This window comes from Anas acuta, chromosome 20 (genome assembly GCF_963932015.1).
Source record: "Anas acuta chromosome 20, bAnaAcu1.1, whole genome shotgun sequence".
In the NCBI taxonomy this organism is placed as follows: Eukaryota; Metazoa; Chordata; class Aves; order Anseriformes; family Anatidae; genus Anas; species Anas acuta.
This window is the reverse complement of record NC_088998.1, coordinates 1872768-1891386: the sequence shown is the minus strand read 5'-3', so window position 1 is coordinate 1891386 and position 18619 is coordinate 1872768. Positions and strand designations below refer to the sequence as shown.

General features: G+C 39.5%; 1 protein-coding gene across 1 annotated transcript in view; it reads right to left on the bottom strand.

The window, feature by feature from the left end:
* PNPLA7 (patatin like phospholipase domain containing 7) overlaps nt 1-18619 on the bottom strand; it is a 125195-nt gene that overhangs the window by 93673 nt on the left and 12903 nt on the right. The window contains exons 10-17 of the mRNA XM_068657334.1: nt 15269-15397; nt 13759-13839; nt 12555-12699; nt 11918-12010; nt 7763-7863; nt 6766-6924; nt 2082-2159; nt 1069-1274 (exon numbers count right to left, since the gene is read on the bottom strand). Coding sequence (XP_068513435.1) covers nt 1069-1274; nt 2082-2159; nt 6766-6924; nt 7763-7863; nt 11918-12010; nt 12555-12699; nt 13759-13839; nt 15269-15397 — 992 coding nt within the window. The remainder of the gene's footprint in view (nt 1-1068; nt 1275-2081; nt 2160-6765; nt 6925-7762; nt 7864-11917; nt 12011-12554; nt 12700-13758; nt 13840-15268; nt 15398-18619) is intronic.

Sequence of the window (18619 nt, the reverse complement as noted above, 5' to 3'; positions counted from 1 at the left end):
AGTTGACATCCACTGCACAGGCTTGGAAAAACACACCTAATCAACCAAGCACATCGCTGAGAACAGCAAGTTCAGTTTTATAAACACAGCCTTTTGCCTGAGGTGGAAAAACAAAGTTGCAGGGTAAGAATTGATCAGGAACACAAACAATTCAAATTACTTAGAAAGTAAAAAGTACACAGAAATATACCACATAATAGTTGCCTAGAAAACACAGGGTCAACAAGTCCAGGTATAACACAAGACTATGTGATAGCACATTCAAGAAGGAGTTGAAAAAGGAGTTTAGTAAAGGAAATAGAGGTATTTGATACAAATTATATGTGAACTAGCACTAAATCTTAACAATAGGCTCAGAATCAAGAGTATGAATCATTAATATTGGACAATGAGACTAGCCACAGCCATTTTAGCAGTGGTGAGTGCGTTTGGGTGGTTTTTTAATTAATAAATGCCTGTATCATCACTCTTTAAGATGTAAGTCAACTCATGCATTACTTCCAAAAAGGTACCACCCATCTTGCACAGGGGCATTATTCTTTGGCCTGTTCCATCAGGGAGCATTGTAACCTATGGTTACACCAAAACCTGTCACTCACAGCACATCCAGCAGCCTGGGCTGATTACTGTGGTCAGAAACAGAACTAATGTGGTTCTCCAGCAAAAAAGGATGTTGTGTTTGAGAGAAACAGCCTGACAAAGAAATGCTTAACCCAGCAAAGACGGACTCTGGCCAGATTCTCTTATTTGCATTATGAAATCTATGAATCTTGGGTTATAAATCACACCCCATTGGGTTAAGTGTTCTATAAACCTGGAACAAAGAAGATAATCGCCATTCAATATTAGTATGTTCCCTGCATTACCTCTTACTGAGGATAAAAACCCATCTGACAGATTGGTCAGAGCTCACCTCAGTACTTAAAACCCTCACATACGTTATCTGGTTTACAACAGGATGTATTGTAGCAGTGCTGCACCACACATGTATCCAGCACCCACATTTAATCAAAAAGGGCCATAAAAGAGATTTAAAAAATAAATAAATGTTTCCATGGCAGAACTCACTCATAGAAATGGGACTTCGAAATAGACAGGAAGCTGCAGTCCCGATTAGCCTTGATGGTGAAAATCAGGGGCTCCCCAGTCAGGACAGCGAGCTGTCCCACAAGTTCTCCTGGATGGGTAATGAACAGGCAGGTGTCCTCCTCGGAGTCTATCTTCCGTTGGTACACATGAAGCATCCCCGAGACCACAAAGCAAACGTTAACATCCTGGAGAAAACAGAGACAGAGCCCAATAAAATCCCCACAGATTTTAAAAGCAATTATCGCAATGACAGTATTATCATGACCAATCTGTTTTCCAGAAAGCTCTCTACAGCTTTTAAACAATTAGGCGATAAAATAAGACACAACAGTGAATTATTAAAAGGTTATGAATATTTAAAACTAAGCAGCCACAATATTGAAAAATGTGTTTCTCTTTGCATGGTTATGAAAAATAAAGGCTGTGTCTGTAAGATCAAGAAATAAAAACAAAATTGCAAAGAGAGATAATGGAGTAATCACTGCAGCATGAGGAGGAATATCACAGTTCAGCAAAGGAGAATACAGAAGCATTGTAATTGGAACTGCCTCTTGCTTTGCATAAGCTTGTTTATTTACATAGTATTATTACAAGTCTTATTATATCCTGAATACACTTTGCTATAAACAAATAACATGGAGTGACATCTTGAAGGCCAGCAGTACAGGGACTGGAAAAAAGGTGGGGGAAAAAAAAAATAAAAATAAAATAAATAAATAAATAAAAGCTGCTTAGTCTCCATACATTCTCAGGAAGGTACCTAAAAAGTTGAAAATGAACTACCAGATTTCCACTGCAGCTCTGACTATGCTGCCACTCCACATCTGAGGAGAGGCAGAGATTGTTCAGCACAAGAAAAGAAGGTTTGGGAGCAGACAGGGCAGTAGAGTGTTTTTAATCAACGTGTGTGTCTTTTCCCCTCGTGTGACAGGGCTGGAGATCAAGCCAGACTCTTTTGTCCCTCTCTCTACTCCCAGAGAATACTTGCTCACCTGATCTCCTTGCCTTGAGAGCACAGTCCCAGCAGTAACCTGATGCAGCGTCACTTTGCCATTCAACAACGAAGGATCCTGGAGAAGAAAGGGGGGAGGGATACAATTTAATTGTTGGTGCACCAGTAATGATCCACGGAGAGGAAGCATTCAAATAAAGCAAATAAAAAACAATTAGTGAAAGACGCTGCCTTAAAGTACAATCTCTTCAAAATATGGTACAAAGTTTCTTTATTTCTCTAACCAATTATTTCTTTGAGGAAAAATAAATGTTTAATTTTTTTCAATTGACCTAACTTGTATCTTAAATGACTTTATATTTTTCATTTCTGCCCCCAGACTCTTGAAGAGTATTTAATGAAAAGAGACCTGCATCAGCTGCCATGAAAATCATAAAATACGATGTTATTTTCGAAGGAAGGTGAAACCAGAAGAGACTGTCTACATCATGGAGGAGCTGGCCGTGATGAGCCAATACTGCCTTCGTCCCCCTTCCCTTGTCACACAGCTCAGCTGTGCTGTGCACGTGCAGCAGATTTCCATGTGCATTGTGGACCAAAGGCTTCCCCTGAGCTAAGGAATTCTCACGTGAATCTCACCAGATAGCAGGAATTTTCCTTCTGACTCTGAAGAGTGCATGGGAAGGAGGGTCACCAAAACCCTGCCCTTGGTTTGGACCTCAACCCCAAACCCTTGCAACGGCAAGGTGCTGAGCTTGCCTGCTGAGCAGAAACTTCCTTCCGAGCTCCAAGGCTGGACACCAGCAGGACCCTAAATGCCCAGCACAGACAGCAGCCAGGCTCAGGGTTCTCCTTCACCTCAAGGAGCTGCCCATCCCGTTTGGTATCCCACGCCCAGTGAATGCCAAATCTTAATGCTTCAGTCCCCCTTTGCTTCAGCAAGGTGCTCAAACCTCCCCAAACTAGTGTATCTTCAGAAGTTCAACATTTTGTTATCATCACCAGAACAGACAGTGGCAAATCCCGACCCTTGAGTCACATTTCGCAGCACCTCACTGCAGAAGCAGAGCTACAAGCCCAGGGAGATGCAATTCGGTGCGTGCATACAGCAGAATTTGCCCCCAGTCGTTAACCTTACTGCAGCAGGGATGGAAGCAATTTCCCATTGTAATTGCTATGCCAGTTTTTTCTTTAATTTTCAGTTGGAAAAATAGAGCAAATAAAATAATCAGAATTTTTTGTTACACCTACAGCTGATAAAAAGAACAGATTTTCACCAAAAAAATAGTTTTATTGAAACCAATCTGTTTCATGGGAACATATCCAATACAAGAACCTGACAAGCACCTGTCAAAATATTTCAGTTCAGCAATATCAACTCAACTAATTTCTGATTCTTTCCCCTATATTTACACATTTCTGTCTGCGTAGTATTACCTAAAGTTTTTAATTATGAAAGTATCCCACAGAAAGGACTCATGAGCTCCCTAATCAGCTCTCCTTATAAACCATCAGTGGCTTTTTTTGGCTGCATTGCCTCTAAAAATTGTTACAAAGATTTTCTACATGTCTAAGACTAGCGAAGTACTGAAATAGATTGCATACAAAGCTGTGAAGTCCTCATCATTGGAGATCGTTAAGAACAGCTTAGACACAACCTGCTAATGACTTAGCAATATTTGGATCTGCCTGGGGCATGGGATGAGACGAACTGAACACCAAGCAGTCCTTGAAATCCTACATTTCTGTGACATTACTACTCCGATTAATTAAGCAATAAAGGAGCTGACAAACAAGGATCACAGACAAGATCCATTTTCTCTCTCAAGCAGGCAAGGTCAGCAAATCCAAGCTCAGCATCGCATGGTTTCAGAGTTTGAGCTAAATGCCATTTCTTCCACTGATCCCCACCACCCTCCCCCAGCCAGGAGCTTTTAATAAAGAAAGTTGCTAACACAACAGAATCCATTTCACAGCAAGGGTCTCTCTCTCTGTTACTCTATCAGATAATAAATTAGCAGAGGTTTATGATGCAGAAACGAAAGCACAAACCACTTATAAACAAAAGCAGTAATTAAGTGGGACAGATTTTTTCTTTGCCAAAGGAAATGAATCAACTCCCATATAACTCATGCAGAAGATATGCCCTTCAACATTGCCCAACTCTTACATGTTTCCAGCTTTATCTACAGTTCTGATATGAGAGTTATACTGAAAACAGTTCATGACAGAGTCCCAAGAAATTCAAGCTATCTGAAACATAATAAAAACATTTAAATGATGACCTAAGGGTCACTTGAAGTAATACTGCCACTCTGCTGGATTAAATAACCCCTCCATCCTTCCCTCCCTCTCTCACACACACACACACCAAAACAACACCATCTGCCATCAAAGCATCTTGATTTTATTCACCGTGATTGGCTGCTCTGAAAAATGCATCTTAAAATGCCTCTGGTCAGCTAAGAAATAAAAGATCTGAGCTAATTTAAGAGAACTAAGAGAAGCTTACAGAATTAGTTGTCTTCGTTGACGTAATTATATTAAATATAAATTTTACGCAGAATAAGATTTTTCTTCCCTTGCCTGTAGAATCAACTTTTGCTATACTGCATAGGAAAAAAATCAACACTGACCTTTAAATGAAGTTTCTAGCATTTAGCTACATTCCACCAGATTCTTATCATCTTGTGTAAAAAAACAGTTGCTACAATATCAGGGTTGGAAAAGCCTACCTTATTTCATTATTACTTACATCTTCATGCTAAAACATTGCCTGCTAGATGATGCATTTCAAGGATAACACTCCAATTAACTTCAACTCTAATCTGTTTACTTGTCAGTTATTGAGAAATTTAATCTAGATTCAAAGACAAATTTGTTGCACTTGGTAGCTTCAGCGGTTTTGGAATTTTTGCTTGTGATCTGATAGTGCTAAACAGGAAACCATCAGCTGTACACGGGACACAAACTTTTTTCATAAGCAGAGTCTGAGGCCAGCCTTACCAAGAACAAAAAGCCCCCCAGACCACGGGCTGCACCAAAAGCAGCATGGCCAGCAGGGTGAGGGAGGGGATTCTCTCCCGCTGCTCCACTCTTCTGGGACCCCCCCTGGAGCCCTGAGCTCAGCTCTGGGGCCCCCAGCACAAGGACATGGAATTATTAGAGCGAGTCCAGAGGAGGCCATGAGGATGATCAAGGGGCTGGAGCACCTCTGCTATGGGGACAGGCTGAGGGAGTTGGGGTTGTTCAGCCTGGAGACGAGAAGGCTCTGGGTAGACCTTACAGCAGCCTGACAGTGCCTAAAGTGGTTGCAGAAAGCTGGGGAGGGACTTTGTCAGAGAGTGGAGTGATAGGACAAGGGGTAATGGCTTTAAATTAAAAGAGGGTAGGATTAAATTAGACATAAGGAAGAAATTCTTTACCATGTCGGTGAGGCCCTGTCCCAGGCTGCCCAGAGGAGCTGTGGATGCCCCATCCCTGGCAGTGCCCAAAGCCAGGCTGAATTGGGCTGGGGGCAGCCTGGGCTGGTGGGAGGGGTCCCTGCCCATGATGAGGGTTGGAATTAGATAGGCTTTAAGGTCCCTTCCAATGCAAACCCTTAAAGGATTCTATGATTTTGTGAACAGAACAGATGAAAGAGTATATATTCCTATTTTACTCCATCTGTAACAAGAATTTCCTCTGGAACAGGCTGTAGCCTTTCATGCTGACATAAATGCCTGAAAAGCTGAACATGAATATAACAAGACGGTCACATCTGCTTGCAGACTAACAGACAGTACCCCATGCCTTAGTTAAATCAGCAACAACACAGAGCATGTTTTTCAAGCCTTAATACCTGTAGCTGGAAGATCATGATCAAGACTTTGAACGTGTGAAAGAAATAGTTTAGAAATCTGCAGGGAACGTGAGGATCCAGAAGTGAAGTCTTTTAAGTTCTAGCTAACACTAAAGGAGGTGTTGTTTGGTGAGAGTTCTTAAACCAGAAGCAGAGGTTGCAGCAGCCAATGCCCCTGGCAGCATCTATAAACTTGAGTTATTGAAACATACACTGCAATAAAACTAGGGTATCTGTGAGTGATGTAGACAGCTGTACAATTTTCCCAAATTGCATGATTGAATGAACAGATACAATTCTGAAGTGATGTAATGAAATGCAGATGGTATCAGGAACAATGAAAACAGAGAGTTTTGTTCATTCTTACAACACAGAGGTAAGAAGCAAGGGCTGAACTCCATAATGACAACTGCAAGGGCGTCAAACACCTAAAACGTACAATGGGCATTGCACGGTCACTCTGTTGTGAAATGCACTCAACCACTAGCCAAACACAGACATTCAATTCTGAAATCAAATGAGGCACTTAGATGCAATGCCAACAGGATTAACAGATTTAACTATCGCCTGAATGCCTTTACATAACTTCTTCAAACAGTATACAAGAGCATGAAATTACAGTGCATCAGAAATTGCATGCTTACTTCTCCCATGCATAAATGTGTACACAGTGAGAAAAGATTCATGCAGTGCATTTCAGTACGTGCTTTTCAAATGGCAGAATAATTTAGATTTATTTCAGTCCTGCTAATAACTTCAACAGACTGGAGAATAAAACATTCAGCTAGTCTCTAAGTGTGTTTGGGAGGCAATTTACTTTTCAATGCCTGGCAGAATGAGATGAAAAGCAAGAACAAGGCCATTTTTTCCTGCAATAACTTACATCAAGTTTCATCAAGGTTGAAAGGTCTTTCTTTGCTGCTTCGAAGATGGCATCAATGGGTTTGCTACTACAGGATTCTTGCGCAGCAAGATCACGATCAGTATAATGGAAAACTGCTGAAGGAGTTTCTGACACTGTCACAGTCTTCTTCAATATTGACTACAAAGAATAGATACACAAGTCATAGCATTTTGAATGTTATAATTGGCACCTAACCAGCAAATACTTTGACCATCACCTATGCCCTCCCATCCACCACAACTGGTGGCCTAAAAAAAGTTTCAAAAAAAAAAAAAAGCAACAGTTTGCTAGTAACTTTTTTTTTGTATAGTCTGTTTTTTTTTCCTGCAAAGCTTGACACTTGAGTGAAATAAAGTTACTCAACACAGCCTGTGAAAGAGAAGGATAAGACTTTACACAATATGGGCAGCTGCCAACCTGACAGACTTAAAAGTGCGTCAACACAGCATACAAAGATGGAGAAGACAAAATATCTTTTTATTTTCTGATTTTGGTTTGAAGAGTTTAATAATACAAGAGCATTTCTGTGCTCTTAATTTCCAGGTCAGCCTTCATAAAAAAAAGTACACAACAAAAAGGAAAATGGGTTTATAAATCACAATTGAAAGCCTGATAGGATACAAGTTTTTAATTCCTTCCTATTAAGTAGGTCTCACAAATACAACATGGTCCGATGGCTTCAACTTTCCAAAGAATCCTTTCCATGAGTCAAAGATTGGTAGTAATCTAAAATCAAGATGGTGCAGCAATGCTTTCACAGTACTTGCCAAGGGAATCTCCACAGGGTCAAGGAGATTAAATAAAAATCTTCACTAAAAAAACTGAACAGTCACCAAAAATCTGCTGAAAAAACTGCAAGCTTAAAAGAAACCAATACAAGATGACCAAGCATCACAATTCATACAGAGATTAATACAATGAAGTATTGTATTGTAAACTCCATATTGTACTGGAATCTCCAAAAGAAACAACCTACCTTGCCCACAGCAGGACTGCTAGCAGCCTCCTCCGAGCCAAAGTGCACTCTGGCTCTTTCATACGCCATGTCCATGTCTGACTTAGCACTGCTGGAGGTACCTACAAGCAATACAAAATTCTTTTAAGTACCTCTATTATTCTTAGAAATGCCAAGTAGTATACAAACGCTAGCAACCGTTTTGTTGTTGTTTCTGAAGTTGAGGACTAAGGAGAAAGTGGCATCCTCATGCTCAAATTTATTTCCTACTCCTGTTTGACCTGGAAAGTCTAGCAGGAACTTCAGAGCTTCCCATCTGAGCTCACATATACAACATGTCCCAAAATTCCCACATCCACTCTTGTGCAGTGTGGTAATTAATTTGGGCTAAACAAAAAGAGTCATTTCAGATCTGACAACTGTCAGGAAATTGACAAATTTCTCTCATGGTTTCCAGGAAGCGATGCTTTCAAACTCTTCTAAAATGATAAATCAAAAATGATAATGGGTACAAAAACATTCTAAGAGCTTTCATAGAGAGAACATCATGATCAGCATCTTCCCCTGTAGTTTCTCAATGAAAAGCATTTTCCGTTTTACATCATGACTAAAAACTATTTCAGATCTTTCCTTCAGCTTGTCCAAACTTTCAGTGGTCTTTGCATTCTCAGGGATACATAGGTACTTCTCTTGTGGGTTTCACTTACTTCATTCATGAATTTGAGGTCACTAACAACTTCTATTCCTTACTTCCTAATTTTTAATACATATTGCATTAGCTCCTTGGCTGTCTCAAATACCTTTTGGGAACTTAGATAATCAGTAACAAACATAACTTGGAAACTAATTACCCACATATCAGCCTCACGATTTACACAAAATTTCAGCTCAGTGAAATAGTTCAGAAAGATGTAGAGAAGGCATTTTCCTTTAACAAATAAACCTATATCTGTTTCTGTCATATTTCAATGTCCAAAAATATCTCAAAGATATACTGTTTTCAGAAAAGCCTCCTATCTCTGCCCTAGCTCAGACAAGGAGATTCCAACAGGGATTCAGACCTATCTGAGAATACTCCTTTCCATGTTGCCTACAAACATGAACAACTCTTTGCATGTAGGAAATGCAATGCACATGGTCTCTACTGTTATAACATTAAGTAACAGTCAACCACCAAACAAAAAACAACAACACAAAACAGTAAGTTGGCCCAACGACTACCAACAGCAAAACTTACAAATCATACAAGAAAAAAATGCTCTTCATGCTACTGAGTTTCATACACACCAGAGACCTGTAGTGCAACTTTTAAGTCCCTAATTTAGTTATAAACAAGAAGTGCTGGGATGTTAGAAATAGCAGTGTGGAAGTTTATATGGGCTTATTTGACTACCTGTCAATTACACTGCCCAACAAATCACAGTGTCAGCCTAATTACTAAGACCCGATACATCAAGTGCATTTTAAATCTAAACACACACTTCCCAGTTTAAACCTAAATAAGCAGATGATGGTCACGTAGGCATGAAGGGCATCTTCTACTTAGCTTTGTGTATTGAAAGTCAGAGAGAAGAAAGAGGAGGCATTTTAAGAGTGAAAGGATGTCTACTAGACTTCTATTCAAAGCAGAAGCCTTTATCTCAGTCACAGATACAAGCTTCCCACACAGTGATTAATTAAACTGTCTTGTTGCTCAAAAGGGAGTTAGAAAGGATACAGCAGAACAAGCTTTAACTAGAACTGTTGACTCAAAAGAGCAGAAGGCAGTGGGAAACTCAAGAGTGGAATGCGATCCTGTTTGATGAACACATGCTCACTGATATCCCACACACTGCTGGTATGGAAGTCACTGCAAAAACAATCGCAACTGACATGTTCCTTGGCAGCATTTCAGCTGCCTCTCTCCTTCTGAGCACTCGCTCACAACTACCTGCTTCTCCTAACACAGGTGGTCCTATGCTTCTGCACTCATGCTGTAGGTCAGGGTTTCAGTTTTGAAGAAAGAAAAATCAGCTTTTCTTCTTGATAAAATAAAGTTTAAAAAAAACAAGATAACTGCTATTTAATCTTAAAAAAATAAGTCAGGAACACTTATTTCCAGGAGTGATAACACTGATGAGGCTATCAGTCACAAAACATCGCACTGCTTTTAGTTCATCTAATTGTTTTGTTCACCAGCCTAGATACTCCACATGGCCTAATTGCATCTTTGTCCACATAAAGCAACTGTGTACTCAAAAAAAAAAAAAAAAAGACAGACTAGCACAAGCTGGCAGGATTGTATTTCACCACTTACCACCCTCACCTACATTAACTGCTACGTTTCAAGTTAGATAGGTATCCAAGGATCAAAAGAAAATCACATCCCAGCCTCAGAAGCAAAATGATGCAAAAAAATGTTTCTCTCTAAAATAATTTTTGTTAATTCTAATCAGCCAAGCAAATCAAAGAGATACTGAGATAACAGCACCTGTATGACCAATAAAAGATAGTTCTCTCTTTTCTGAATCAGTAGTCAACAATCAATATTCCCATGGTGCCTGAATATACAGCATGGCAGTAGAATAAAATCTGAAACAGAATCTCGATCTTTTTATTACAGACATCAAGATATTTTCAGTGCAAACTAAGCAGTGACCATAACCTCAATGCACGGAACGGAAATCAGCTCCGTTAACTGAAGCGAATCATAATTACCCAATTAGATATTCTCTTCAGTCAGTAAAAATTAATTTTGTCTCCCTGCTAAGCTCTGTGCACCCTGACATAACTCTTATGACACAGAGAAGGGGAGAGGAAGGACAAATTGACAGCACTACTGTTAAGTATAAAGGAATCCTTCCACGTAAAAGCTTCTAGGACCCTACCTTAAAAATGTTACCGGGCTGCATGGGCAGATTTCACTTTACTGTATTTGCTTAGGGGAAGAATGGCCATGTTCCAAGGCTCAAGTAAGCATTACTTAATTTACCAACGAATCATGTCTGCTGGTACATTTGCAAATGCATACTGCAAAGGAACCTAACACATGAGAATAAAGGCCAATCTTGCATGAACCACTTCAGTATTTTCCCTTAGTTTCCCTGGTTCATAGATGGTCTGCTTATCACTAGCCAATATCCCGCTTCTCCATCCCTCTGGACAGTAACACAGAAGTTATCCACAATAGTAACTGGGACATTGTACATTTGCATAGCAGAAATGAAGAAGTGGATTGACTCACTATTGTTAAAAAATTAAGCAAGATAGTAGAAAACCTACTACCCTTTCTTCTCTACTATATATACCATTAACTAGCTAGTGAGAAGGGTAAGAAACCTTACAATGGGGAAAGGTTCAACACTGAGGGCTCCCCTCAGACTGCCTCCCTATTCTCTAACCCCCTGTTCACATTTTTATCTCCTAAACCATTTAGTAGCCAACATAAGCAACGCGTACCTTGTAATGTATCCAAAATACCTTTCTTCTGATGATTAAGCTTTATTACCTCTGTATTAACAGTACCTCCATAATCACTACAGTATCGGAGCCTGACCTTACAACTCTCTCCAGATGGTTAGTCTATTATTCAGCTAACTAAAGACAGGTGCCTTCCTTCTAGGAGTCATCCCAGAAGTTCCAGGTTCTCTACCTTGAATATAAAGCTAATCTAAATCACTGGCTCAGAGAACGATGGCTACAGCGCAGATGACTGAAGTTAAGTGTAATAACACCGCAGCATCAAAACAGCTCAGCCTCATAAATGTCTCAGAGTGTTCAATGATAAATCACCTTTATTATCCACTCCAACAACACTCTCCTAAAAGCAACAGAGTCACGTTATGTGCTCTTTGGGACAATCAGCCAAGCAAGAACCGTATGTAATCTTTTGCCTGAAAGATGACAGCATATGTAGCTTGGTTTCAGTTACAAGAACGAATAAAAGCCCTTCATTTGCAGGTCTCTCAGTAGCCAAATGACTGCACATTCCAGTTGCTAATAAAGACATCAAGAAAATGTTTTCTTGGATAGAAGCTCATTTGTTATTTCAGAAAATAGATTTTTTTTTTAATTTATGTTTCAAATGAGTTAGGAAGCAGTACTACTATAGGATGATTATTTAGGATAACTAGACATCTTACCCCATGAGATTAGATACATTATGTATGTCCCACAGCTTTCCCAAGCACTACTTACCGGGAGTCTCTGCAGACCCCGCATAGGGAGGTGAAGAAAAGCTTCTTCTGAAAACATGCTCAGAGTTCTCTGTACCAGAAATCTTCAGTGTATCTGGAGTTTAGAAACAATAAGTTACACAAACACAAGGGACTCTGCTAATAAAGTTTCACTGAGAGCAAGGACCTTTCACTACCCACTTTCAAACCCTTACATATAGCCTTAAAAGCACTCTAAAATACCAATATTAAGCAATGTTTACACTTGCCTTCTGCTTTTAATTTTTTTCCCCCTCTCCAGATTCAGAGGAAAAATTCAGCTCACACTATTTTCCTAGGCTGAGCTTCCACACAGACACTTTAGCACAAAAGCCTACTCACACCCAAAGACGACTCTGCTATTATCTAGAGTGCAGAATTTTTGCAGCTTCTCCTATGGATCAACATTAGGTGCCACATTTTATTTCTCCCTCCCACTCCCAGTATCTTTAACAACACAACAGTAATCTATTAAAACTGAGGACTGTCCAAGGACTTCAAACCTGAACTGATCAGTTGACAATCCCTAACTGCTTTGATAAAATAAGAAGTCCTTTGATGCACAGCACAACAGAAGACCAACACGAAGGATAGTTTCTACCCATTTCCAGAAACAATACCCATTTCCACTGCTTCCCCAGCTTTTTCAAACTTTTCTCCACGCTCTTCCTCCGGTGCATTAGACACTTGTCTTTTTATTGCTTTGCTTGAACTTCCTCCAGACGTTACACTTGCCACAGAGATCAATGGGATTGCTTGGCTTTGCTGCAAAAAGCAAGGTGAAAATGCAAACATAAAACAAACACCCAGCCATTTGCTTCAACATCTTGTGAGAAAACACCATTTTACTATGGTTCTACAGGTATACTAAGTATATACTTTGCCCTTTCCTATTTCAGATATCTATTTCATAGTAGCCTTAAAGCTACATTCACAGTTCCATTAGTCATACAATAAAGAAAAAAATGTCTCCCTCTTACTTAAATCACTATCCCATGTATGACCTTACAGCAAAAGCAATATTCCCATTAACCAGACAGAGCTTCTGAAGGCAAATTAGTAAGAACATAGCTCTAAAACAGATGAGCAGAGGAATTTATTAAATTCTCAGTAATTGCAATCTTAACACTGTTAATGAGGCAAAAAGTACAAGGAATACAGCCTTGACCATTCTGGGTAAAGTGAACATTCTGGGCCGAGTCCATATGATGAAGGTGCAAAGAAGAAAAAAAATATACCAAATCAATTTGGTATTCCATTGTCAAAAGCTCAAGCATTATTTGAAGGAGTTCTTGTTTGTTTGTTTTCTTTCACAGATATATGATCAACCCTGTTCCAATCTCCCAAAAATAACCACTCACTAGAGCTGCTGCTTGACAATAAGCTGTCACAAGATAAGCTGAAAATAATGCAAGTTACATAGTTTCTGTACTAGACATGTGGTGATAGTATAGCATCAGTTTCAAAGGCAACTTCATTCTCAAGATATAGTCCAAGAAGCATCTTTGGAACTATTACAGGTTATAGTGTCTCAGCACCATTAACACAGGTCAGAACTTACTGAAATATAATGAAGCCTGTGCAGAACCAGAAATGACACACTTCAAACTCTTTAAATTTTATCCTCCTCACCCCTTCAATTCCCCAGGCATCAGCACAGGGGAAATTTTATGGGCTGGTTACAAGTACCTTACCTCTCCAGTACTGTCATGATTAAACTAAAGTGCAATATTTACTTTGTAACGTTCTGAAAGAAGCAAAACCTCTCAGTGCCAGATCAGTGCCAGGCTGCATAACAGCAAATAAAATGTATCCCAAACTTACACAGTTGAAGAGCTCAGTAGTCAGACCAAGGTAGTTGTGCAAAGCAAGGAACGTCACTCTCTGCAGCCTTACCATGATGATCTAGAAATCAAGGGGCAATAGGAATGGATTCAGCATTCTTTCACATTCATTCTTGCATTTGAAGATAGCCGTGAACCAGAGTACTTGAAGGCACTTTTTAAAGAACACAGACTGCAGCCTTTAACAATGCAAGCTGAAATTCCTTTATAGTGGTTGACAAATTGAAGCAAAGATGGATTAAAGTGGTTTACCAAAGACTTTACAGTCAGTTAACAGAAATAGGAAAAAAAGATTGTACATCCAAACACTGACTTTTTTTCCTGTAAACATTAATAACAAACATGCCTTGAAAGATAAGCATTCGCTTCTGTATTTCTCTCATAAAAAAAAAAAAACAGCATTCCCCATAAAGTCTGTGCTACTGCTCTACAAACAGTCTAAACTGTCATAAGACATCACTGCTGCCTCACCAGCCTCTGCTCTGACAGCTTATTCCTATTCTTACGCCATCGTCTTGTTTGTATCAGCTCTTATGGAGCAAGTTAAATTGCTATAACATCTGTTCTCCTCAACCACCAGTATTAGGGGGTTCATGTATATATTCATAAATCATAATGCATTCATAAATCATCTGGATATGAGAACAGTTTACAAAAAAAGTCATCATTGAAAGTAAATCAAAAGAACAGATCAGAATGGCTGATCAGGCCATGTGCATGCATTTGACTACTGTATCCGCAGGCCAGTGAGCCATTCAACAAACACCAAACTGAAACCATGAGTACAGAGCATCTTGTCCCTCACTAGCTTCCACTTGCAGGATCTGCAGTACTCACTTGAAGACCAAGTTCCTGCAAAGCAAGGGAAGCTGAACTTCAACTGTAATACAAAGCACAGCTCTTTCCTCAGGTGTTGAAAATCGCTTCTGACGTAGAAATTCACATCAGACTGAGTGTTGTTAATTTTGCAAAGCATCACCCTTCAACAAACAGCTTATGAGGGTATGTCAGTCCCTTTTAGGAATATGCAGCTGTCTTTTCCATGCTCCAAGTCATTCTGAAACCCTGCTGCAGCATTACTGTGATGCTCTGAAATCCATCAGGGGCATTACCATGATGCAGAGACCAAGCCAGCACATTTTACCCCACCTGGAGCTTACAGTGCTGGTCAGGCTGATGTGAGGAGCTATCACATGCAGAAAGCGTTTCTATGTATGCATACATTAATTATTTCTTCCTATACATGATTAATGCTGATACCAGTACGTCTAGGTCTCTAAGAGTAGGAGGACTAACAAAACTAACTCAAGTCTTGAGAAGCAGCTACACTGAACAGTTCCGTATCTGCAAAAGGATGAGTTTGCTGGACCTTAAAATGCCTTCTTTATAACTTTGAAATCAGAGTGGATTTTCTCTTTTGATTTTGTCTGCGTTTTGTCTGTTTGTGTGGTCGCTCTTGGTTTTTAATTCTACTTAACAATGAAGCTTACCTGTACCACTCTCACAAGAGTTTCAGGATATTTCTGGAAGACGTCTTGAAAGGCACTCGCTGGAAGTCGCAATATAGTGGATGGAACGGCTGCCCGGGCTGAGACTGTTTTATACGGAGCAGGGTGACCCTAATAGAAAGCGTCAGACACAAGTTTATTCCACTGATAACCTCCTACAGGTCTTCCCAATTGCTTCCCAATTTCTACTTTGATATTGTATACACTTGAAAGACATCATCTGACCACAAAGAGCCTTGAACTTATGCTCCATGACCTACAGCTGGTGTAATGAGGGCGGCATGGTCAGGTGAATTCACACAGGCCATTTCAGTAGCATTAAACAGAGACAGAGGCAGAGGAAATAAGAGCTACAAGAAGGTGTATCAGGTTAAGGGGACTGACTAGTCTGTCAACTCTGTTATAGTTTTATTACAGGCAAAGCCAGGCTTTAAAAGAATTTTAACTCCCAGCTATTCAAAACATCACAGAAAAGAGGTTTTGCTGATTTTATTATCTGCAGCAAATAACTTGGTCATCAGTACAATGACAATCCTAGACTTGCATAATCAGAAAAAAAAAAAAGAAATGTAGTTCTTATGCACAGAACGCAGGCAGAACTCAAACAAAAAACAGGCAGACTCCTTGTTTTCTAAAACAACAACAACAAACAACACACATATATAACTATGATTCAAATATGATATTCAAAATGACAAAGCCAAACAGCTTCGCTTTATTTCACACAAATCAGGTCTATACCATTCTGGCTTGCTAGATGAAGAATTAACAAGCCAAAACAAGATATAACTAAGTGGTAGAATACAGATTTTTATACCATAAGACAAACCTATGTTTTAGGACTTGCCCTTGAATCAGAACAGACGTACACAAAAATCTACTGCCAAACTTGCATAAAAAACTCCATACAACACCCCCTGCACCCCCTCAGTAAAGGGGGAAAAGAATATCTGTCACCCATGAATTCATTTACCAATACTAGAAACATTTATTTATCCAATATTTTTAAGATAAATAGAGTCCTTTTGTGGGATGGAGCATAAACTAAGGAAGAAATACAATTTCTACTTCACAGTCACCTTACAGCTTCTGAAGCTTTCATTCCTCCTAAGTAGCGGGAGGCAAAGTTTTAAGACACTAGACACGCAGATACAAATGCTGATTACAACTGAAGATTTGCAAGTCTTCAAGGGTATTAAACAGCTAAACACAATCATTGCAAAACAATTTCTGCCTTAAACATACGGGAACACCAAATAAGATGCATTTTGTATGACTGTAACCACTCTGGAAAATAAAGCTACAGCTCTGTCTGCCTTGCTGGTCTGGAAGTCACGATGAAGCAGATTCTAAAATAAAATTTAATTAATTGGAACCAATTTCTTAATTACACTAACTGCAGCTGACCTTTTTAGAAAATCTGGGGATGATATTAATAGACTTGATTTTCAAGTTCCAAAGGGATTTGAAGTTTTAAACATCTTTGAGCTTTCTCAAAGTTTTCCTGAGTTTCTTTTAATTAAGTAAAGAAATCAACAAATCACAATTCTGTGCTTTCACTGTACCCAAAATAAATGTAACAGCCCTCTTTTACAGGTCAGTTTAAAGCTCAGCTTTAAACAAAGTCATCCTTTGGTATCCTCCTTATAGTCAAAAGAAATACATACATATACATGTTCTGTTTTTAAATACAGATCACTATGCTTTCCATCAACTGTATTTTCTACCAAACTCTACATGACATACACAAAGAAAAACTAAAGATGCCTATTAAGTCTTTAGTTGCTGGACAAAGGATAAGCATTAAGTTTAACAGTGTTCCATAACAGTTATTCAAAAGGGCAAAATAAGCACTCTTATATCACATTTATACAGTCTGCACTCTACCTAGAAAAGGCTTCCCCCTGAACAGTGCTTGTTTGAGGACAGAGCAGGGCTGACAGTCTCTGAGAAAACCAGTTTAAGGATAATAACAGATAATGATGTAGCAGCCTTTTTCACCAAAGAACAGCCCACCCCCCCAGTTTTTCAGCATATAATTTTTCCTTTTCGAAATCCCTGCATGAGAGCAGCCTGCCTTTGAAAGAGTCAACCACCATGTCTAATAGGGTTGGAACCTGCTAAAAGCTGTCAGAGAAGTGGAAAGAGGAAATGTTCCCATAATTGTCAGTTCTTTCAAATGTAATGTAATCAGCTGCACAGAGAATATCACATTTAAATTATACAATTTTGCAATCACACACTGAGGCCACAAGGAACACAAGTTATAATCAGTAGTAAACGAGGGTTTTTTTGAGAGAACTTTTTGTTCTCAAAGCAGATAACTATTCACGTCTGTCTTGTTCTAAGACCTGTAGAGTAATTAAATATTGTAGGTGACAAATGTCACAGCTAAAGTAGTAGTTGAATCCAGATGACAGCCAAGGGCCAACATAAATCTCCTAGTAGAGACACAGGTGCCTTACATTCTCCAACTTGGAGCAAAAGATCCTTTTTGTACCCAAAAATATGGCACATTCTCCCTATTCCCATTGCTTAGATTTCAGAAGAGTTAGTTTAGTCCAGAGGAAGATGTTACCCAACATTCTTGCAACAATCAATTACTTCTTATGACCCACAGAATCACAGAATCATCTAGGTTGGAAGAGACCTCCAAGATCATCGAGTCCAACCTCTAACCTAACACTAACAGTCCCCACTAAACCATATCCCTAAGCTCTACATCTAAACGTCTTTTAAAGACCTCCAGGGATGGTGACTCCACCACTTCCCCGGGCAGCCCATCCCAATGCTGAACAACCCTTTCCGTAAAGAAGTTTTTCCTAATATCCAACCTAAACCTCTCCTGGTGCAACTTTTGCCCATCTTACCTCAGGCCCCTTAAATGAACTTGAGCCCTGCAGGTTCACCTTCTTATCCAGGTGACCAGTTATCCAAATGCCATCTTCACATGGAAGACAAAAGAATAGCAAGACCCATAGTGCCAGCAGCCATCCTCAAACACAGCCTTTGTTCGTCCCATTTAGCTCAGAAAAAAATCATCATTCAAGAAATAGAACATGGGGAAAAAAGGACAGGTGTAGGGTGAGCACTCAGCAACAACTTCTGAAAACACTTGCATGGACATCAACAATGTCCAGTTCAGAGACTTAATATTTAAGGCCGTATCAATTCAGAGGCAGATGATTAAACTATAACACTGAACTGTTCCAAAATCTCATGAAAGGGCTGGCATCTACCTGGATTCAAATTCTCCAGTTTCACCTCTGAGTTTTGAGAAAGCAACATTTATCTGTTCTCAGAATAACTGAAATGTAGCACAAGTCTTTTAAT